At 38.8% G+C, this 23755-nt stretch overlaps 1 protein-coding gene across 1 annotated transcript; it reads left to right on the forward strand.

Annotated features, from left to right (window-relative positions):
• The first annotated feature begins 517 nt into the window (after positions 1 to 517).
• On the forward strand, positions 518 to 23755 carry CUNH1orf87 (chromosome unknown C1orf87 homolog). The gene is made up of 11 exons (XM_070939502.1): positions 518 to 624; positions 2747 to 2966; positions 8718 to 8840; positions 10662 to 10925; positions 11818 to 11915; positions 12109 to 12247; positions 13813 to 13910; positions 15930 to 16000; positions 20262 to 20296; positions 20866 to 21004; positions 23595 to 23755. The coding sequence occupies exons 1-11, from the start codon at positions 518 to 520 to the stop codon at positions 23753 to 23755; spliced, it is 1455 nt and encodes a 484-aa protein (XP_070795603.1).

Consider the following 23755-nt stretch of genomic DNA (forward strand, 5'->3'; position numbering starts at 1 on the left):
CACTAAGAGAAAGTTCCACTGAATTTAAGAGTACTTGCAGCTTCTTGGAGTATCATAGGACTACACTGTACGGCAGCAATTTCTTTAAATGCAGAACTACTAGCTATTATGAGAATCTAATACCAATTACATAGCAACCTGTAGGCTGGTTGCTTCTCAAGATGATTCCCGATATGGGCCCAATCAAATTATTAACTAATCTTGCTATTGTGTTGGAATTGGGCCAGTTGTATGGGAAATTTTTTCAGGATAAATGTATGAATATGAAAAATACAGCTTTTTACATTTGTTCATGCTTAATTTACTTTCCTGGGCTCCTTTTAAACAAGGTAGCTAATTTATAAGCTCTTCAGCCAAGCTTTTGTTATTTCATTACTGAGTTAATTGATACTCATATATTCCTAAAATATTTGCAGGACCCATCTACCCACTTTCAGTTTCCATTTTTAAAGAAATAAACTTCTCCAGGAAAATTACAGGAAAGTGATCTTTTGGGGAGAGCAAGATAGAACTGGTAATGGCTTCAGTAAGAAACCTACCTTATGGATTTGGTGCAAATTACGAGACTGTAATAAAGATAATTGGGAGCAAATATGTCCGATGCCTTGTAGAGAAAAGTGATGGGTAAGTATGATCTCAGGGAAATGTAATTTTGATTAGAATTCATAGCATTATGTCTTTAACTAAAATATCAAAGATGCCACAAAACATATATTGCAATTAAAATGCAATAAATGCTGATACTTGACATTAAATTATTATTATTATCAGCATCAGGACATTTAAGAGAATAGGGAAACATTTCATTTTTTAATCCATTGCAGGAAGACCACACAAATTAAAGGGCTCAAATAGTTTTACCTCAGTTTTGGGTTATTTTTAAATGCCCAGGAAGGAGGATAAATTGTTTTTTTATTGTTATGTCATTTATAAATCCACAGCTTCTCTATATACCAAGTCGTGGAAGTGGTGGGCGGATGTGCATGCACACATATGCATGCGCGAGAAACCATTCCCTCTTCCCCTGCTCCCACCACCTCCACCAGTCCACCGAGCATCCTAGATGCTTTTAACACAATATTTAACTTGTTTATCTATCTATTTATTTATAATATTTAACACCATGTTGCTTGTATTTTTATGATTTATACTGTTTTGTTTCCTAGTATGATTTGATTGCTTATTAGTAACCTATGACTATCACTAAGTGTTGTAACTTATGATTCTTGATGAATGTATTTTTTTCTTTTTATGTACACTGAGAGCTTATGCACCAGAGACAAATTCTTTGTGTGTCCAATCACACTTGGCCAATAAAGAATTCTATTCTATTCTATTCTATTCTATTCTATTCTATTCTATTCTATTCTATTCTATTCTATTCTATTCTATTCTATTCTATTCTATATTGCTGGTCCAAGATAAATATTCTCTGGGTGTTCAGACATGCTTGTAAGAACTAAAATTGTGTTGGATTCATACAAGCCTGCCTTCTATTAACCAGGGATCGTTAAACAGGATAATCTCCGAATTCTTTTAGTTCAAATTATTTCATTTCCCCTTCCACTGTTTCAACCTTGAAGCCACGTATGTACACAATTCTATAAATTATATAGAATAACTTCTTTGTAATTTTCACCAATAACTTCCGGGTTTAAAGGAAGTGCACCTGATGTAACTCTGCAAATTATATAATATACCTTCTTTATAATTTTCATCAAAGACTTTGTGTTGTAAAGGAGAGGCTTATTCTCCTTTTTCACCATGCCATTTTGCTTCTATTCAGACTTATTGAATGAGCCAAAACTTCATTTCTTTGGTATCTTGTTAGATGGCTTAACTTCAACTGAAGTTTTCTATTACAGGGCAAATCCTTCTTATGGATGTCATAATGAGAAACTGTGATGGACCAACCACTTCCCCATTCCTTCTAAACAACAGTGTTTTCCTTGTACTTTGCATACATCTCACAGAAAAGGGAGACATTCTAAGAGATAACATTTCCTTAACATTTGTCTTTCAACAAAATATAACAGAACCATTGTAAGATAATGGTACATAGGTCTAGATTTAACAAGTGCAGGAAGCATCCGTAATGTGTAAGATCTGAAATCACACAAAAGGAAGAAATAGAAGAGAACATTGATGGACAAGGTTTTTCCTCCACCACCTACTATTAATCCTATCCTATTGTTAAATTGACAGGGCACCATGGAGAGCACTTGCTATAAAGTCACCAAGAGTGGGACATAACTAAATGGTTAAAATAAGGGTCTCCTGCTTGAGCGGGGATCTGGAATAGAAGACCTCTAAGGTCCCTTGCAGCTGTATTCTGATTGATTGAACTAGAATTTTTAAATACTATTGGTTATTATTCCTTATCAACTGATTGATAAGTAGAAGAGAACCTCTATTTCAAATATTAGCATTCTAGCATTCATTCATTTATCAAACCTATATTTTCCCTGCTTATTGGAAGGCATAAAACAAGACTACTGTTACCACCATGAGCTCAAAATCTAGTCATATGCTTCCTGGTGATGACATCACATGCCTCTTAGTAGTTCGGCAACAGATATAGATATAATTAGTTCACTTTTTGGGGCTACATCCATTGATTACACTACCTCATTTTTGCCTAATAAACAAATGTCTCATAAAAGAAATATTTTGGATGTAAATGGAGAAAAGATTAAGTAGTTACATCTCGGTGCCAAAATATATATTGAATACTTCCCACCCACAGGAAAGCAAAGGAGATTGCGAAACCTGAGGCACAGTCCATGCTCCAAACATTACCTCTGTGTAATATAAGACAGAGAAATGGAAAATTCCCAGACCTCAATAAGCCACCTGGTCAGCAAATCAATAATGGTGTGAATATTGAATCTCAGAACAAAGATGGAATGGAAAAATATACATCCAAACAAACAGAGACAAATGTTATCAGATCTGTCGACAGCAAAGTAAGTTGTTACAATTGTTATAGTACCTTCATTTTCTCATTCATTTACAGATGGGAAACAGTCTCAGGATCAGCCCTACTAATAAGCCAACCTTTCTTTTTTTTTTTAAAAAAAAAAGGTTTTTTATTTTTTAAGACAAACAAACATTTAATACATCAGTCATCCCCTGTGACATCTCGGTGTTGACTTCTTCAGTTCTTTTTATTCTTCTTGTTCCAACAGTTTCTTCTATCTTAATCGCCATCCAAACCACTATAAAAGTTCATTCCTATAACCATATTCTTGCCATCAAATGTTTACACATAGTTATAAAATTAATCATTTATATCTCTTTTCCAACCAACAATAAAAATAATTCATATTCTAAAGGGTTGGCCAGTCTGGCTGTTAATGGTGCCATAGGGGGTACGGACTCTGGGGGAAAGGGGACTGTTAGAATGCCCTCTACTGAGGGCTTCTCCATCAATACGCTGAGTGGGAGGGGCAGGTATGGTGGGAGCAGGGAGCCGTATCATGTGGTGGGGGCATGCGCTCGCTATCTCCGAGCGATTGCATGCCTCGGTCCCCTTAGCTCTTCCCATTCCTCAGGCTGCTTAGAGTCTCAGGGCCCGAGTCTCCGGCTGATGTTGTGTAATGCCAGGTCCGTAGTAAATAAAGCCCCCCTCATTTGTGATCTTATTCAGGAGGGGGGAGCGGACCTGGCAGGTATTACGGAGACCTCGTTGGGCCATGAGGGGGGGGTTCCCCTCGTGGAGATGTGCCCATCAGGCTTCCGTGCATTTTATCAGCCGAGAGCTCAGGGCAGGGGCGGGGGGGGGTGGTCATTATAAGAGAGGGTCTTGATCCGAGGGAGACCACTGTGCCTCAGATAGCCGGATGTGAGTCCCTTTTCGTGAAGTGGGGTCATGGGGTGCAGATGGGTCTGTTGATCACGTACCTGGCTCCCTGCCACGTGGCGACGACCCTGCCCAAACTCCTCAATGTTATAGCTGAGGTGGCGGCTGATACCCCCAGACTTGTGGTCATGGGGGATTTCAACTTGCCATCCATTGGTGAAACTTCTGAGGTAGCTCGGGAGTTCATGGCTTCCATGACGGCCATGGATCTGACCCAAGTAATTCACGGCCCTACTCACATGGGGGGACACACTCTGGACTTAGTTTTTGTCTCTGGTCAGTGGTTGAGTGGCCTTGATATAGGGGATATAGATACTGAACCCTTGTCATGGTCTGACCAGTCGCTCCTTCGACTTGACTTTCTGACTGCTGCACCCCATCACAGGGAGGCGGAGCCAACCAGGTGGTTCCACCCCAGGCGCCTGATGGATCCTGATAGGTTCCAGATGGAGCTTGGGCCATTTCCTGAAACTCTAGCTCACGACTCGGCTGATGACCTGGTGGCCGCCTGGGATAGTGCGGCTGCCGGGGCTTTGGACCGGGTCGTGCCTTTGCGACCTCTGACCCGGCACCAAACTCACTTAGCTCCTTGGTTCTCCGAGCAGCTGAGAGAGATGAAGTGCCGGAAAAGACGCCTAGAGAGCGGTTGGAGGGCCAGCCGTTCCGAATCCAACTTGACACTGGTAAGGTCTCATATTAAGACCTACCTAGTGGCGATAAAAGTGGCAAAATCTAGTTATTTTGCCGCTCTTATCGCGTCATCAGATAACCGCCCAGCCGCCCTGTTCAGGGTGACCCGCTCCCTTCTCCATCTGGGAGCGCGGGAGGACCCCTTGCAGGGCTGAGCTGAGGATTTTGTACAGTATCTGGATGATAAAATAACTCAGATTCGGGAAGACTTAGCCGCTGACTGGGTTAGTTAAGACGAAATGACTGAGGCAGGCCTTGAGAATGTTATCTGGGAGGAATTCGATCCTGTGGCTCCTGAGGACGTGGACAGGATCTTGGGACGGCTGAACGCCACCACATGTTTATTGGACCCGTGTCCCTCCTGGTTGGTTCTGGCTTCCCGGGAGGTTACACGAGGCTGGCTCCAGGGAATTATCAATGCTTCTTTGAGTGAGGGTGTCCTGCCGGCTGCCTTGAAAGAGGCGGTGGTGAGGCCTCTCCTCAAGAAGCCATCCCGGCTGTTTTGGCTAACTATCGTCCAGTCTCCAACCTTCGCTTTATTGCAAAGGTTGTTGAGAGTGTGGTGGCGCGACAACTTCCACAGTACCTGGATGAAGCTGTCTATTTGGATCCACTCCAGTCCGGCTTCAGACCTGGGTACAGCACGGAAACGGCATTGGTCGCATTGGTGATGATCTCTGGAGGGCTCGGGATAGGGGTTACTCCTCTGTCCTGGTCCTGTTAGACCTCTCAGTGGCTTTTGATACCATCGACCATGGTATCATGTTGCACCGGCTGGAGGGACTGGGAGTGGGGGGCACCATTTTGCGGTGGTTCTCCTCCTATCTCTCCGACTGGTTGCAATCCATGTTGACAGGGGGGCAGCGGTCGACCCCGAGGCGCCTTGTTTGTGGGGTGCCACAAGGGTCGGTCCTCTCGCCCCTCCTGTTCAACATTTATGTGAAGCCGCTGGGTGAGATCATCCGTGGTTTTGGGGTGGAGTTCCATCAGTACGCTGATGATACTCAGCTGTACATCTCCACCCCAGACCATCCTAATGATGCCTTGGAAGTGATGTCCCAGTGCCTGGAGGTCGTGCGGGTCTGGATGGGGAGAAACAGGCTTCGACTCAACACTTCCAAGACCGAGTGGCTGTGGCTGCTGGCGTCCCGGTATAGCCAGCTGACGCAATCGCTGGTTATTGGGGGCGAATCACTGGCCCCCACGAAAAGGCCCGCAACTTGGGCATCCTCCTGGACCCAAGGCTGTCTTTAGAAGGGCATATGACGGCCGTGGCCAGGGGGGCTTTTTATCAGGTTCGTCTGATACGCCAATTACGCCCCTTTCTGGATCTGTGACTACACACAGTCACTCAAACACTCGTCACCTCTAGTCTGGACTATTGTAATGCTCTCTACATGGGGCTCCCCTTGGGGTACACCCAGAGGCTCCAACTGGTGCAGAATGCGGCCGCGCGGGGGATTATGGGAGCGACGGGGTGCTCCCATGTGACTCCTCTCCTGCGCGAGCTGCATTGGCTTCCGGTGGACTTCCGGGTGCACTTCAAGGTGTTGGTGATCACCTTTAAAGCGCTCCATGGCTTAGGGCCAGGGTACTTATGGGACCGCCTTCTGCCACCAATAGCCTCCCACTGGCCAGTTCGCTCCCACAGAGAGGGCCTCCTCAGGGTGCCGTCAGCTAGACAATGCCGGCTGGCGACCCCCAGGAGGAGAGCCTTCTCTGTGGTGGCACCTACCCTTTGGAACAATCTACCCCCAGAGATACGAGTGATCTCCGACCTCTGGACTTTTCGTCGGGCCCTAAAAACTCATCTCTTTCAGTTAGCCGGTCTCTCTTGATTTTATGATTTTTATGGTTGGTTTTAAATTTTGTTATGGATTTTAAATTGATAAATTTTAAACTATGGGCCAAATTTAATTATTTTAAATCTATTTTTAATCGTACTTTATGTATAAATGCTTTTATTTTGGCTGTTCACCGCCCTGAGTCCGAAAGGAGAAGGGCGGTATAGAAATTCGAATAATAAATAAATAAATAAATAAATAAATAAATAAATAAATAAATAAATAAATAAATAAATAAAGTATTCTGATTCTTCCCTATCTTTAAACAACAAAGTTAATCGGTTCATTTCTGCACAATCTAAAATCTTTTTTTATTACTTCATCTTCCAAAGATATTTTCTCTAATTTTCAATTTTGAGCACAAACAATTCTTACAGCTGTTATTATGTATAATCAAATAAATATATTCCTTTTTAATTTTGTCAGGTAGGATACCCAATAGGAACAACTCTGATTTGAATTCAATACGTAATTGTCATTTCTTCCAGCCAGGTTTTAATTTTATTCCAATAGTTTTTTACTTCAGGGCATGTCCACCACATATGATAATAGGATCCTGGTAGTTGGTGACATTTCCAACATTTCACTGATTTATTTTTAAACATTTTTGCTAACTTCTCCGGTGGCATATGCCATCTATAAAACATTTTATATTGGTTTTCCTTATATGCGGTGGACATTGTTAATTTATAGTTCCTTTCCCATAGTTGTTGCCATTTTTCAAGTTCAATTGAATGTCTAAAATTTCTTCCCCAAGCTATCATTGTTTCTTTTACCTGTTCCTCCTCCAATTCAATATATAGCAAAAAATTATAAAACAATTTTATTAAATTTTCTTCCGTTCCTGTGAGTATCCTATCCAACCTTTCATAGATGACCTTCAATGGGTGATCACAGTGATAAGTAGTGGCCAAAATTGTGGAAATCTTTTGGGAAAAGTGTATTTTTGAGGTTTGATGGCTAATAACACCACTTTTTTGGGGGGAGTTTCAAGATAATCATATTCCACTGCTGGAATGGCCTGGGAATAGCCCAGACCTTAACCCAACTGAAAATCTACGTAGCCGACTAAAGAAACTTGTTAGTCAGAAGCGACCAAGCAATAAAATCCAGTTAATAGACGCAATCATTCAATCTTGGTTTCACATTATAACAGCTGTAGAACAAAAAGACTTGGTTCACTCCATGGGAAGATGTTGTAAGGCCGTAATTCATGCTAAAGGTTACCCAACTAAGTATTAACTGACGTGATTATTTTTGTATATTTCATTTTTTCTATGATGATAATTTTTGTATATCTTGTTTTTTTCTACGTGTTTCACTTTTCTTCTTTATGCTGTAAATGCTATTCTAATAGCAAATCCTTCATAAAAGTTATTGCATTATATTCTTGATTAAATTATTTTTCCATTGATATATAATTTTATGGTACTACTCCAAAAAAAAGAAAAGTGGTGTTATTAACTAGCATTAGAAAATACACTTTTCCCAAAAGGTTTCCACAATTTTGGCCACTACTGTAGCATGAGAGTAAATGAGGACATGGAATGAAGTAACTATGGTCTTCCGTAGGATCTTGTGATATTATTGTTTCATGAGCATAATGATGTCATGATGTACATATCATCATTTTCATATCATCATTTTTATTATGAATGCTGCCGCTATTGCCTGCCCCTACTTGGGATAGTAGTTCCCAAAATTCCAAGAATCCACCCTGAGCAGACTAGACTGGGGAAGATTGAATGAACAGGAATAAAGCAACTGCTTAGTAGTAGATTATGGGCAAGGTATCAATTAAGTGGTTGTTATTGTGTTATTATTGCCATAGATCAGGGCTGTCAAACTCCCAGCCCTCAGGCCAGATGCCTTAAGCACTGGCCCGCACCTGGTTTAACGAAGGGGGGAAAAGTCCTAATATGTCATGTGATGCCACCGTGACAACATGAGTTTGATACCCCTGCCATAGATGGACAGAGATGCATGTTGGACATGACAAAAGACTGGATAAATCTTTTGTTAAAAAACATTCTTCCCTCATTCACACATGTATTCATGATGACAGGCTATCAGTTCTTTCAGTTCTTCTCTTCCAAATGTAATATTAATAGTTTTTATATAATACAGGAGAATGTGCCAATTTGTGAGGAAAAAGAGCTGGAAATCCCTCCCCACAGAGCTCAACCTATACCCTTGCCATGGTCATGATCTTTCGTCCTTTTTTTTCCTGTTAAAAGGATGTTAGTATTTGTACTGATTTTACAGAATGAAAATTGATTTTTCTTTACTCCTCTTTTTTTACTTCCTGTTCATTATTTAAGGAACTAAAACCACTAAATTTGCATTGTGTTACTGCACCCTGTGGGGATAAATCCTTATCTTACATTCACTCTATCAAAAAACCATCTTTTGAAGCTCAGAATTCAAAACCATTTCAACAACAGGTAAGTAAACATTGTTTACTTCAGTAGTTACACTTGGTTTCATAAGCACCTTCTAGAGAGGCAGAAATAGTCCAATATATTTTACCACAGTGGTAAAACTTTCTTACCAAAGTATTATATAGAGCTTGTTTACTGAAACCAAATAGTTTTATTGTAGTATGTATGTCCATGACTTAACCTGTGCATAGAATCCTAAGTCTTTTGTGGGTTGATTTCAAAGTGTTGGCAAATTAATTTTTAAGTCATATTCAGATGATCTGAAGGATCACCACATATAGCTAACTTGGTTTCCTACCAGTCCTTTAAACTAGATCCTTGACCAGATGTCATGCTAAATGAAATGTGTCACCCATTGACCATAAAGAGGGCCTTTTCAATTATGGCATCTCAGTTGAAAAATTCTGTGCTTTCATAAAAATTTGCGACTGTTCATAAATATATCTAATGATTCTATATAATTAGGTAGTTTGCAGAACAGCAAATTGATATTACTTTTATCTTCTGCTGGTACTTTTGTGTGCTTTAAAAACATCTTGATCACAAATATTTATTTTTAATATTTATTTAATATTAACATAAGAGACAATTTGGTGTACTGCTTAAAGTGTACTGAGCTAGAAACTGGGAGACACAATTCTAGTCTTGTCGTAAGCACAAAGCCAGCTTGGTGACTTTGGGCCAGTCATTCTCTCTTAGCCTAAGGAAGGAAGCAATGGCAAACCACTGCCAAGAAATGTTGCCAAGGAAACTGCAGGGACTTGTCCATGTAGTTGCCTAGAGCCAAGACTGATTTAGAGGTACACACATATCTATATCTAAGGACATACACACAATTAACATTGTTTGGATATAAAATTAATTCTTCAAAGCTGCTTGGAGAAGATAGTAGACAACGTGTAAATTCTATAAAGGAGGTCATAAATAGAGAATGGGCAGGTATCATAAAATATCCATTGTATGTTATGAAATGGATAGAAATGGAGCTAAATCAGGGGTATACAGTGGTAGTTGAAAAAGTCAAGATGCTGGCTGAGACCATGCAACTGAAGCCCCACTGCTTTTTTTACATCTAAATCAGAAACATTACAGCCTTCTGTGCTGTGTCCCCAAATATAAAATGAAAACTTAGTTATTTTTTTCAAGCTTTGGGCCTTAGTAACTGTTTGTCTATGTCAATTCTTAATATTGCTCTATCGTTTTTACTTATTTCATGGCACTCTGAGATATCTAGCTCTATCTATCTATCATCTATCTATCTATCTATCTATCTATCTATCTATCTATCTATCTATCTATCTATCTATCTCTATCATATCCATCCATCCATCCATCCATCCATCCATCCATCCATCTATCATCTATCTATCTGTCTGTCTGTCTGTCTGTCTGTCTGTCTGTCTGTCTATCTATCATCTCATTTATCCAGCCACCTTTCTCACTTAAATGACTCTTATAATAAAATTGATTTTTTAAAATGCAAAATATAAAACAAAAAACATAGCAGCCAAGTTTCATAAATAACTGTCAGCAAAGCCAAGAAATGGGCTCATCACACTTCTGGGTCCAGATCTGGGTACAAAACCAAATGTTTAGATCCTTGCAAAAGACCATCAGGGTAGGGGTTCATGTAATGTCAGATGGAATGATGTTCCACAGAGTGGGCACCATGGCAGAAAAGGCCCTCCTCCCAAGCCCCATCAGTTGACAGATCTTATCTGATGGACCCCACATCATGACCATCCTACTAGATCAGGTGAGAAAGATAGAAACAATTGGGAAGGGACAGTCCTCTAAGTAAAATGATAGCATTTCTTTCATCAGGGCATTCTGCCAGAGTTAACAGAGACCAAGGATGAGGATGATTCTCTTCTAGTTCTGCTCAGAAAGGAATTTGAACTTCATCCTATAAGTCTCACTGCTTTGACCAGCCTGAATGAAGAGCTCAAGAAGATGGATCCCAGGAAATCAGGATTTCTGTCTCAGGGCCAGTTGAGCACCCTGCTTCTCAAACATGATATCCCGCTACAATTACCAACTGTCAAACTGCTTTTCAAGAGGTGTTCACAAGCTAATGACCAAGAACTGGTATGCTAATATAAGGTTTTGAACTATGTATCAAATTTATAATGTTGAGCTCATTGGAAAGGAGCTTTTTAAAGACTACCTTATTCTTTTGGCATATTGATGGCATAGGTCTGGAGGAATCTTAATTTATAACCACAAGCAGGGTGTTGGGGAAAAACACCATGTTCCCTACTACTGTAAGTAATAATATTCCCTACTACTCTAAGTGATAATAGCCAGTGGAATTGACCTCTCATAGGACTTGGTGGTTATTTGTCAATTTAGACAGCTCTGAAGGAGGATTCAACAAATCTTGTATAAGAATAAGGCTACCAAGGACTATCCTGTAGATGATAGATAAGATAGATAGATAGATAGATAGATAGATAGATAGATAGATAGATAGATAGATAGATAGATAGGGATGGATGGATGGATGGATGGACGGACGGACAGATGAGAGATAGAATATGTAAATAGATGATGGATGGATGGATGGATGGATGGATGGATGGATGGATGGATGGATATTCAGGATTAGAAACAGCATGTGTCCTCAAATACCAGTTGCAAAGAGACAAGAGCATAAACTGTTATAGTGTTCCTCTCTTGCCTTTGGCTTAACCATAGTGATTTGGCTGATAATTATGGAAAGTCAATTAATAATAGACTGCTTCCAGTATTGGCTATTTGTCTGACTTAAGTGGCTTTTCTTCTGTTCTGATCCCATGGATTTCAGCAGATCCAGCCTCTTCAGCTGTACTAAAATTAGATTTAATTTATTAACATATATTATACACAGTTCAACCAATAGCAGTAATATTTTCTACACCATGTTTTTTTTTCTTCTGGAATTTTGAATTCCCGTTTTAAAATTAGCCTTTGAAATTATATTTCTTTATGTTTCTTTTAGATAGATTATGAAAAATTGATCCAGTTATTAATACTCCAGGCATCAGGCAAAATGCAACATACCCTTCCTGAGAAGAATCAAAATAAAAAGAATCCAAGGTTCTATTTTAATTTTGCATATTATATTATAAATATCAATTAAAAAAGCATCTTCTGTTTTCAGCTTCCGTTTGATTAGCAATAGCCTAAAGCTAAGACAACAGTTCTAATATGTAAATGTTAAAATTTTAATATGTAGCTTCTTTTTTCAAGAATGCAAGATAAGTTGTCTCTTCATGCTATCATTCTTTAGCTCTTGGACATCAGAAAACACATTTCTGGCACTGAAGCAGATATTAAAAGAACACAACGGAGAGCTGGATTTTGAAAAATTAACCCAGAGATTTCTGCAAGAAGACCAGATTTGCTCAGGCCTTCTTTCATTTCCTGAGGTAAGGGACCATTTGAGGGACCACCTCTTCCCAATCTAATCTGCCTATCCCATCATGTCCAGCAGAAAAAAATGTGGTCCCATCTGTTAAGGAATCACATCTGGTGGGACCCAGGAGAGGGGTCTTTTCTGTCATGGCATTCACCCTGTGGAACAACAACCAACACACCATGGTGAGATTGACCCCATCCTTTAGGAAGTCCCTTAAAACATAGTTGTGTCAACAAGCTTGAAGATCTCAAGGAAATAGTGAATTGTGAGATAGCTATATAGCTTGTAACATTGAAAGTGCTTTCTCTTTGTCTTTATGGTGGTTTTTTTAAAATTGTAGAATGTTTTTAATGTTGTTCATTTGGGGGGGGGGCTTATTTTTTAATTGTATGTTGCCCAGAGTCATATTTGCGAGATGGGTGGCTATATAAATATGATGGATGGATGGATGGATAGATAGATAGATAGATAGATAGATAGATAGATAGATAGATAGATAGATAGATTTACTAGTCTATTTATATAGTCAGTACTAGCATAAATTTAAGTTGGGAAATCCTGCCACTTGCTTGCTTTGTCACTTTTATTATATTATAGTAATTTTAAAATATTGTTTAGTATGCCTTTGTTTTTGTCTTTTGAATGTTCTAGGTTTTAGGCTTAAATATGATAAGGTAGCCTAAGTGATGCAGATCCATTTGGATGTCAATACATAAATCTTTATATAATTTTATATTAGTTTTTGACCTATGTTGCATTGATAAAATAATATCAGAAATAGATTATTATTATTATTTTACATGAAGGGAAAAAATACCCAGCAATATAGAAATCCACTCTCCATTACAAGGCCTTGAATAGGAAGAGGTGCATAACAAAATAATAAAATACTGTAACAAAGTTGGAAGGGACCTTGGAGGTCTTCTAGTCCAACCCTCTGCACAAGCTGAAAACCCTATACCATTATGGACAAATGGCTGCCTTGCAGTGCATAGAATGGATGTCCAGCTTTCTGAAAGTAGTAAGAATCCCATCTCAGAGTTGGCACTATTGTTGGGCAGAGTGAGGCAGTTGCCCAAAGCAGATGAACTCTGAATTTCATGAAAAGAATGCAAACTGTCAATTTTTCAACGTATTAAGGTTTTGTTTGCTGTTGCTGGCATTTTCAAGATCAGATGCCTTAGCCAATCTTGGCTACTATCTACAGTCTGGCTCCTTATTTTTGCTTTTCACTTTTTTTTTAATTCCAGCGCTATCCAAAAATATCATTGTTGACTTACATGTTTCAGAATTCAATTCTCTGGGACGTTTTTGTGGCAGGTAATATTTAACTGTTATATGAGGACTATGAGAAGGTGAAATACGAAGCAGGTCTGAAGCCTGCTACATTGAGCGAATTCCAAATCTTTCAATGCTTTGTGGGCAAGGGCCTAGGGGAGTGAGTTTTGAACACCGTTTACTCTAAAACAACATGAGAAATTTTGCTTTCTCAATCATGCTGGGGTTTTTTTTATACATAGCTTTTTTTCGTTTATAGCTTGCCAATAAAATTTCATGAAAACATGTAATTTTCAGGTAGAGGATATTTGCCAAAAGCACGGACTAATTCTACATCCTGGGATGATGGAAACTTTGGCCAATTTATGTGACTTTGGTAGAAGAGGCAGAATGCAGTGAGTTTTAATGGAATGCTTACTTCTTTTTGTCCACAATAATTTGACACTATGTTCCTAGAGATCCCAATTCTAGAAAGACCGTTTGATGTACTGGTTAAGGTGCTGGCCTAGATTAGAAACCAGGAGACTGAATTTTAGTCTTGCTTTAAGCATGAAAAACTGGCCGGGTGACTTTGGGTCACTCACACACTCTCAGCCGTCATTGTTGTGGGGAAAAATAGGAGGATTAGTGAAGGAAGATTATATTAGGTATGTTCACTACCTTGAGCTGCAAATGAAAAAATTGTGGGGTAAAAATATAAAAATAAATGCAACCTATAGATCAGCTCTGAACATGGTAGCATGATTGAAATGGTGTGATGCTAGAAATGAAACACTTACAGTGTTTATAGAAGCGACTAGATTTGTTCAGTGAGCTCCAATTTCCATTAACTAGTTCTTGCTGTTATTAAAGAGGCCATTGGCAACATCTCTCTTCTAAGATGGATACTAATGTACAACGCTAGGAAGAGGACAAAAATATTGGATCCCTTCCTTAATTTATTTATTTTATTTATTTATTATTTCTATACCACCCTACTCCCGAAGGACTGAGGGCGGTGAACAGCCACAAAATAAAACACATAAATTCAGAAATTTAAAATAGAATAAAAACGAATTAAATAATTTGGCTGAGACAAATTTAAAATACCCCATAATTTAAAAACAAATTAAAATTTACATTTAAAAAGGGGAGAAGATTTAGGCCAGGCCAGCTTGATGAAATAAAAAAGTCTTAAGCGCGCGATGGAAGGTGTGCAGATCCGGGATCCTCCGTATCTCCGGGGGGAGCTCATTCCAGATCGTAGGTGCCCCCACAGAGAAGGCTCTCCCCCTGGAGGCCACCAGTCGACATTGTTTGGCCGACGGCACCCGGAGAAACCCCTCTCTATGGGAGCGTACTGGCCAGTGGGAGGCTACTAGTGGTAGCAGGTGGTCCCGTAAATAACCAGGTCCTAAGCCATGGAGTGCTTTAAAGGTGATAATCATTAATATTTGGTGTCTGTGCAAAGCTTAGGCAAACTCAGAGTTAAGACCCCAAATGTTTTTGTGTTCTATTATAAATAAAATAAATTGTGCGATATATATGTGTCATCAGCATTAATTTACCTGTGCATCCTCTAATTTAATATCCACTTCCATTTAACATCCACTTCCATTGGGAATAAAACTCTGTTGTAATTAACTAAAATCCAGCTCTGAGCCATTTCCTAATTAAATGTATTTAAGTTTGATAAATTATCTCAGGTTATTCTGGTCTTTAAGATGTTCCAGTAGCTTAACAAAGTCCTGCTAAAGAAATAAAATATGGTATAGAAAGATAAATTGAAACTGAAACCCATGCATTTGATTGCTATGTTGTGGTTTTGTGGTAACAAGGGGCTGTAGATGGCATACCTGTATACTTTTAAAAAAAATTAATGGAAGGTTCTCCAGTTCCCTGTTCTTGCAGGGAACTCTGAGATTTCTCCAACTCAATTGTATCTATCATGTCAATATTTCTCTCTCTGGACACAGTGAGTAATTATCTGCTGCGAACTCTGCATTGGTAACAGGAAGGGCATCTGGCCAGTAAACATAGAGCTCCATTCATTTGCACCGACTCCACCCCGATATAAGGGATTACAGGGTCATTAAAAGACCAAAAAAAAATTGGTCTTTTAATGACCCCGTCATTGGCTAGCGCAATTTTAGAATTTAGAATTGTTAGAAATTCTAAATGAGAAATTTTAGAATTTTAAAGGTTAGAATTTAGAATTTAAATGGCTGTGAGGTGACTGATTAGACACTGGTGTGAATGGGGCCATCCATGCTAGGCACAGTTGGGTAGATGAAAAGGCCTGGAGTAACATAGAGAATAAACCAAAGCACTTGGTTCAGAACAGATGACTTAATTCAACACACTGGTTCTTTTTCCTGTCAAATAAATCTGCTTATATTGATTGTATTTAATTTTTAATATATTTCCATGTGTAGATGGAAACCATTTGTAGAGTTGCTGCAGAAGGTTCAAACTGGAATGAATCCTGCTTTGCTTGTTTGTAAAAGTAAGGAATTAACTGCCATTTTTCAGCACATTAATCAAATTAATATGATAATACATTTTACATTCCCGTAGAATGTTGTAATATACTACACATTTGTTCATGGTAAGTTTGTTCTATTTACTGGTGCTCTGTAGATGATGTAACCTTTCCAAAACAGAAAAATAATGATGATCCTGGTTTCATGTAAACCTTACATATATTCATATAAACTTCCCTTAGAATGGACATGATACTTTCTCCGAACTAGGAAGTGATGTTTATTTTAGGAAGAAAGGTCATCATGATGTTCACTAATAATACTTTCTATTAATACCTATATATTGGCATCAGGTAGCAAATGTGAGACTAGGCCAAAAATACTCAGATGATGCAGAAATACGAAGAGGGGTCAGATAGGTCTGTATTCTGTCTCCACTGTTATTTAATATCTACTCTGAGTCAATTTTCAATGAAGCACTGGAAAACATTGATGCTGGCCTCAAAGTAAATGGTGTTCAGATCAACAATTTAAGATATGCTGATGATACAGTTCTGCTTGCCAGTAAGCATAAAGACCTTCAGCTCCTCATCAACAGTCTCAGAAATATCTGAAAAATATGGCTTGAAGCTTAACACCTCAAAAACCAAGATCATGGTTGTCAGCAAACAACCCATTAATTTACCACTGATAAATTCAGAAGGAATACCATTAGAAAAAGTTGAAAGGATCACGTACCTCGTCTTTAATTTACATGAAAGCTGGGACATGATCAGTGAAGTAAAGACAAGGATAGAGAAAGCTCGAAGAGCTTTCTTCAAAATGAAAAAGATCTTCTGCAGTCACGACATAAGCCTAAAACTGAAAATCAGTCTTGTCAGATGTTACATCTTTTCTATCCTGCTCTACAGAGTAGAGAGTTGGTGTCTGACAGAATACCACTTGAAGAAACTAGAAGCATTTGAAATGTGGATTTACAGATGACTGTTACGTATAAATTGGATTAACAAAATCACAAATGAGGAGGTGACAAGCCACCTGGGAAAGCAAAGGGAAATAATCAAAGCCATTAAAAAGCGAAAGTTAGAATATTTTGGGCATGTGATGCAACACCCAGAAAAATACGGCATCCTTCACTTAATCCTCCAGGGAAAGTTTGAAGGCAAATGAGATCCAGGCAGAAGAAGAACATCATGGCTTCAAAACCTAAGGGACTGGTTTGGACAAAACTCAGCAGCACTTTTTTGCCAACATGATCGCCAACGTCCGATGACAGATATGGCACAAGAAGAAGAAGAAGAATTAATGCCTAAGAATGACTATAAAATGTTTGCATATAAACAAGTCTAAATCATTTATTTTTCTAAGTTAATAGAAAATTTACTTTCCAATGCCTGTAATTCATTAATGTCATGTCCCTCTGGGTCTTTGTTAAGAAGCCATTTTTTCATTGTCTTCTAAAGGGCATACAATTCACATCACTAGAATTCTGGAAAGTTTTGTAAGGCAAAAATCATCAGTGTTACTTAACTATGGCTGTCATACAAGTTCACAGTTTTTGATGCCAGCTCTAAATGGCAGAACTCCAAAACCTCTAATATTCAGTCATAAGTCCTATTTTGGCCATTGATCGGTCTCAATATATTTACTCTCTCATTTCACTTCCGTCCTACTATCCTGTTGTCAGCTAATTTGAGTGCTTTGACAAAATAGTTAAATATGTTCTCTCTTTTCCTAACATTTGATCATTTGTGTTGGCATGGATTCAAAGTTGCCATATAAACAGAAATTAGTAATAATTTTGCTACACAATTTTCTTCTAAATGGAGTATCTGGCAAGATAGAACTTGGACAGTTTTGTTTACTCTTATAAATTATAAAGAGTCACATTACAGTTTGACCTCACAGTCTAGAACAAATTTCAACAAGTTAGTTTTTTTTGGCATGCATCCAATACAACAACAACTTCATGCAAAAATAGATGTTTTGATGGCTTTCTTCTACAAGTACATTCCTATGGCGGTTCTCTTTGCAATACGTAAATATTGTCTCAGCTGGTACAGTCAATCCGCCATGTACCCTGAATGAATAATGCAACTTCACCCAAAGAAAAGTGAAAAATCTTGTCTGGATAAACTGCAAGCTAGACAATACAGTTAATAATATCACCAGTCATGTTGACAGCATGTTTCATATATGATAATGCTCTGGGTTATGATGAATATTTTTAAAAAATCTGAAACATGAGAATTGAAGTCATTCTGTAAACATGAGAACTGCATTTTTTACAGTTGCTTTTCACTATTTTATAGGTCAAGATGGAGATAATGTCTTTCATCTACCCTGTTTCCCTCAAAATAAGACATCCCCTGATAATAAGCCCAATCGGGCTTTTGAGCGCATGGCAATAAGTCCAAGCGCTTATTTCAGTGTTCAAAAAAATATAAAACAGGGTCTTATTTTCAGGGAAACATGGTAGCATGCTTTCCTCATGCTCCGTGATGTTTGCCCTTTATTTTCTCACACTCCCTCATGTAGAAAACAGAAGAATGTAGTTTCTTCCAACCAAATGCCCAAAAGATATTTTAGGATTGCAATCCCATTTGCTCTAAGAATTCTGGGAGTAGTTGCAACATGTCTGTAGATCATAGGTTGAGGAAGGGAACCAGGAGTTTATTCCCAAGAGCTGTGGATGGTGCAGTGGTTAGAATGCAGTATTGCAGGCAAACTCTGCCCACTGCCAGGAGTTTGATCCTGATCGGCTCAAGGTCAACTCAGCCTTCCATCCTTCCGAGGTCAGTAAAATGAGGACCCAGATTGTTGGGGGCAATATGCTGACTCTGCAAACCTATTACAGAGTGCTGTAAAGCAGTGGTCCCCAATCTTTTTATCGCCGCGGCCCGCTGAGCGCGCGCAGGGGTGGGGGCACGGCCCAGGAGCTTTTGCGCACGGCCCATTGCGCACGGCCCAGGAGCTTTTGCGCACGGCCCAGGAGCCTTTGCGCTGCAGCGTTTATGTCCCCCGGCCGCTGCGCGGCCCGGTGCCAGGTACTCCACGGCCCGGCACCGGTCCACGGACCGGGGGTTGGGGACCACTGCTGTAAAGCACTGGGAAGCGGTATATAAGTCTAAGTGCTATTGCTATTATTTCCGATGATGCTGCAGTCTTATAATACCTCCTCTATCTATTGTTGTTAAACTGTTAAAGTACACCCACAAAACAAGCAGTCTAAAACTACTCTCATCTTCGTTGGCTTCTCAGACCATTGCAATACATCTGTTAGGAACAATTAGAACAGTTGGGCATGTGATTTACAGACTGCTGGTAGAGAGATGGATGTGAAACATTGAGTTAGATGGTGCATTAATCTAATTATGTTTGAGAAAGCACTCTGGCATATTTAATATTCAGGGGATGACTAAATGCAAAGGTGAGCCAATTGCAATCATTGCTACAGAAACCGATCAGGATGCAACAGTTGGCCTTGAACTTTAACCATCTGGCTATAGGCAAACCAGCTGCGTTTCCAATGAGGATTGCTTTTCATTTCTGGGACTTGATTCATGCTTTTCCATCATTTAATTTTATGCTGTACAATCTGGTCTTCTATCCATAATGTCCAATCAATACAAATGACAAACTACAGGATTTAACTGAAGGATATGAAAACTGAAATCGAGAGAAATGTGGGAATGAGATTATTTTATGATGAAAAAAGGGCAACCCTTACAAGGTTGACAGTTTAAGGGAGAAAAACACGAATGAGCCTCCATAAGTAATTACAGCAATAATTGAAGCGCTATCATCATCTCTGTAACTATACATTTGCTCTGTCTTCCCTCCTATCGTTATCCTTTCATTTCTCTTTTGAAAAATGGTCACTGTTCTCCCTTTTTATTAGTTCAAGTTGGTTTGTCATTGAAGAGTTCCTGTTCAGGATTTTTCTATTCTATTACATCACAGTCAGATATATTTACATTTTCAAAAGCGGAATTAGGCAATTTGTAGGTGTCCAGATGTTGCTGAACTACAAGCCCAGTATTTCAACAGCTCATGATGTTGAGATATGAACTTTATCAACATTTCTACAAGTTCAGTACAGCTCTATTTTTTTATATTGTACTATTACAATCATATCAGAAATTAATGTTCAAACTATTAGCATTTATAGGTTCAGAAATGTCTTCCTATCATCTTTGAGAGAAGCCAATGCTTGATAGATTGAGTCATTAAAATAGTCTTTCAACTGAATAAACAAAAATGTCATGATTGTTTCCTTCTTAGGAAGAAACGAGGACCAAGTTAAAGATAACTCTCAGGTACTGTAAAATCCCTATTGCTAAATCCACAAACTCTTAATGGAAAATTATGCACTGCTCGTTATTTAATTGATTTAATTAATCTTGACACCATTTCCTATGCTAAGAATTCTTGTTCATAAAACAGTAATATTGTTTATAGTTTATTAACACAAATTATTAAGAAATCTATGTATATGCTCTTTCTATTTAATACAACCTGTTAGAATACCAATTTCCAGTGTAAAAAATGAGATTAAAAACTCAGCATTATCTAGGACAGCCTGTCCCCAGCCTGGGGCCCTCAAGAAGAATTTCAATTTTGGCTCAGTCGTTAAGAGTTGAAGATGCCAAACATAGAAGGTTTAATTTGGATATTCATAGAATCCAAAATGCTTGCATCATGCAAGTGACCTTGTCACAGAAAGCCACAAATTTGATATGTTGATTTTAAAGAATAAATTGTATATAATAATTATTAAATGTTGGAAGGAGCTCTAAGAGTGAACTAAGTACTGTTCTTCGCCACAATTTTATTATGAGAGCTGACAAATGCTAAACTTCTGATAATATCACATGTTCCTTTGAAGATTAAAGAACAGTATAAACTTCAAACTGCTAATCCATGGACTTCGTATGATGCCAGTGATTCTGAAGACCAAGAGGCCTGGATAGACCGGTTCAGAAAAATGGAGAAAGCCCTTTATTTATCTGATGTCAAAAACACAGGTAAGGCTGATCCCACCTTAAACAAGGCTCTGCTTAACTACCTGAAGATACTGAAGATAGATGGCGTATTTTACTTTCTATCTGCATAAAGAATTCTATTCTATTCTATAAGTGCAGCTGGGTGATTCAAGCAAACTGTAAACCTTAATTTCTGTAATTCTGAGAATGCACAGAGGCACAACTGGTTGTACACATTGGCCTTGATCATATCATCATATGTGCTGCCAGCTCCAGCGCTACGTTTCCATGCTGTGTATGTACCGACAAAGAGCTTGATCGGGAAACATAGTTAATGCATGGAGGTTGATCTTATCCAATGGGTAGAGAATTTATGGAAGAGATTTCTAGAAAGGGAAAGCTGTCTCCTCAGTCTCTGCAATGTGCATTGTGTGGAAACAAGCAAGATTTGAGACACAGTTCAAATTAAACTTTATTACCACCAAAGACCGTTTTAGAATAATATATTATAAATAGGAAGGAAATAATATGATGGGGAAAGGCAAGCATACAAAGTCCATTGTAGTATAATCAGACACCACAGTAGAAACCAATGGACTTTGTATGCTTGCTTTTGCTCATCATATTATTTCCTTCCTATTTATAATATGTATTATTCTATGATGGTCTTTGGTGGCAATAAAGTTTAATCTGAACTGTGTCTAAAATCCTGCTTGTTTCCATAAACCAAACCTAAGTATAAATTAATAAATAATTAATACAGAGAAATCTAACACCAGTATAAAATTATTCTATATCAAATACACTAAAAATATATTTCAAAAACAGTATGAGAAAAAAAAGTAAAGTAAGCATGTTTTTAAGGAACGATCGACTTCTTGATTTTAGATGCCATGACACAGAATTTCATTGAATTAGATGTCATAATACTATTATATGACCACTAATAGTATTAGATGTCATATATAAAGATGTACCGGTATATGTCTGGAGCCACCTAAGAAGTCATTAGCAATGGTGTAATAGAGGTATTCTATACAGGTAGTCCTTGACTTCCAACCATTCATTTAGTGTTCGAAGTTCGAAGTTAAAACAGCACTGAAAAAAATGGCTTACGACCATTTTTCACAACAATGCAAAGTGATAATGACCACTCCACCATCCCCACGGTCAACTGGCCTGTTTTTATGATGTTTGAAATCTCTCAAGATCATGTGATCCCCCTTTGTGACCTCCTGACAAGTAAAGTGGCTTAGGCCCAGGCTATTTGTCAAACCACCTGCAACCAGCGTCAACTTCCCATCGCCCGGTGCGCTCTCACAGAGAGGGCCTACTCAGGTGCCGTCGGCTAGACAATGTCGGCTGGCAACCCCCAGGAGTAGAGCTTTCTCTGTGAGCGCCCCCACCCTTTGGAATCAACTTCCCTTGGGGCTCCGGTTGGCCCCTGACCTTCGCACCTTCCGCCGTGAATTGAAAACCTGTCTATATGTCCCCCAGCCTGGACTGATGGGGTAGTATATTTTAATTTTTTAAAAAAAAAATTAAAATCTTTTTATATTTTTTTGTGTATATTTGTTGATTTTAACAGTTGTTGGTCGATTGTTGTGTGAGCCGCCCTGAGTCCTTGGAGATAGGGCGGCATACAAATTTTATAAATAATAATAATAATAATAATAATAAAGTCAATGGGGAAGCCAGATTCACTTAACAACCGTGTTACTAACTTAACAACTGCACTGATTCCCTTAACAATTGTGGCAGGAAAAGTCATAAAATGGGGCAAAACTCACTTAACTGTCTTGCCTAGACATTTTGGGCTCAAATATGGTCGTAAGTCGAGGACTACCTGTACATGGTGGTGTATTGACAAACAATTAGTATGCTTTAGGTTTCTGGGCAGGAGGTTGGATTAGAAGATCTCCAAGGTCCCTTCCAACTCTGTTATTCTATTCTATTCTATTCTATTCTATTCTATTCTATTCTATTCTATTCTATTCTATTCTATTCTATTCTATTCTATTCTATTCTAATCTAATCTAATCTAATCTAATCTAATTCTATTCTTCGTAAAGCACCAGTGCGGTGACTCAGCAGTTAAGATGCTGGGTTTGTCGGCTGGAAAGCTCAGGTTTGAGACCCGAGCGCCACTCCCGTCCTCATCCCAGCTCCTACCAACCTAGCAGTTTGAAAGCATATAAAACCGAATAGATAAACAGGTATCACTTCAGTGGGAATGTAACAGTGCTCCATGGCATCAAGCTGGCCACATGATCACAGTAATGTCTTCGGACATCACTGGCTCAGTGGCCTTGAAACAGAGATGAGTATTGGCCCCTATAGTCCGCAACAACTAGCGCAGTAAAATCCGCAGGGACTCCTTTACCTTTTTATTTTACTGTTGCTTCTATCACTCTATCCCCACTGCAGCCCAATTGTTCCAGAAGGGGACATTTTTCACATCTCCCCCTCATTAAAAAATGAATAAGAATTGAGCACAGCAGTCACAGTAAAATTCCTATAACATTAAACTATGCCTTGACATTACACTGGATCTCTTCAAGGATACCCACAATATGCTATTACATCTGATTTGTCCAAATAGAAAAACTATTGTTTTTTTTATGAACTACAGGTAAGCTGGAAAAAGAAAAGGCCAAGCGTTTGATCCATAACTACAATCAAATTTATGACCTGTGCCTCAGTCCTCTAAAAATTGATAAAGCATTTCGGCCTTTTCGTTATGGCCAAGATATGCCACTGGAACCCTTACTACAATACTTGAAGGAGCTGTAA

This window comes from Pituophis catenifer, unplaced genomic scaffold, assembly GCF_029215685.1.
Source record: "Pituophis catenifer annectens isolate HBS135680 unplaced genomic scaffold, rPitCat1.0.hap2 SCAF_3, whole genome shotgun sequence".
Lineage (NCBI taxonomy): Eukaryota > Metazoa > Chordata > Lepidosauria > Squamata > Colubridae > Pituophis > Pituophis catenifer.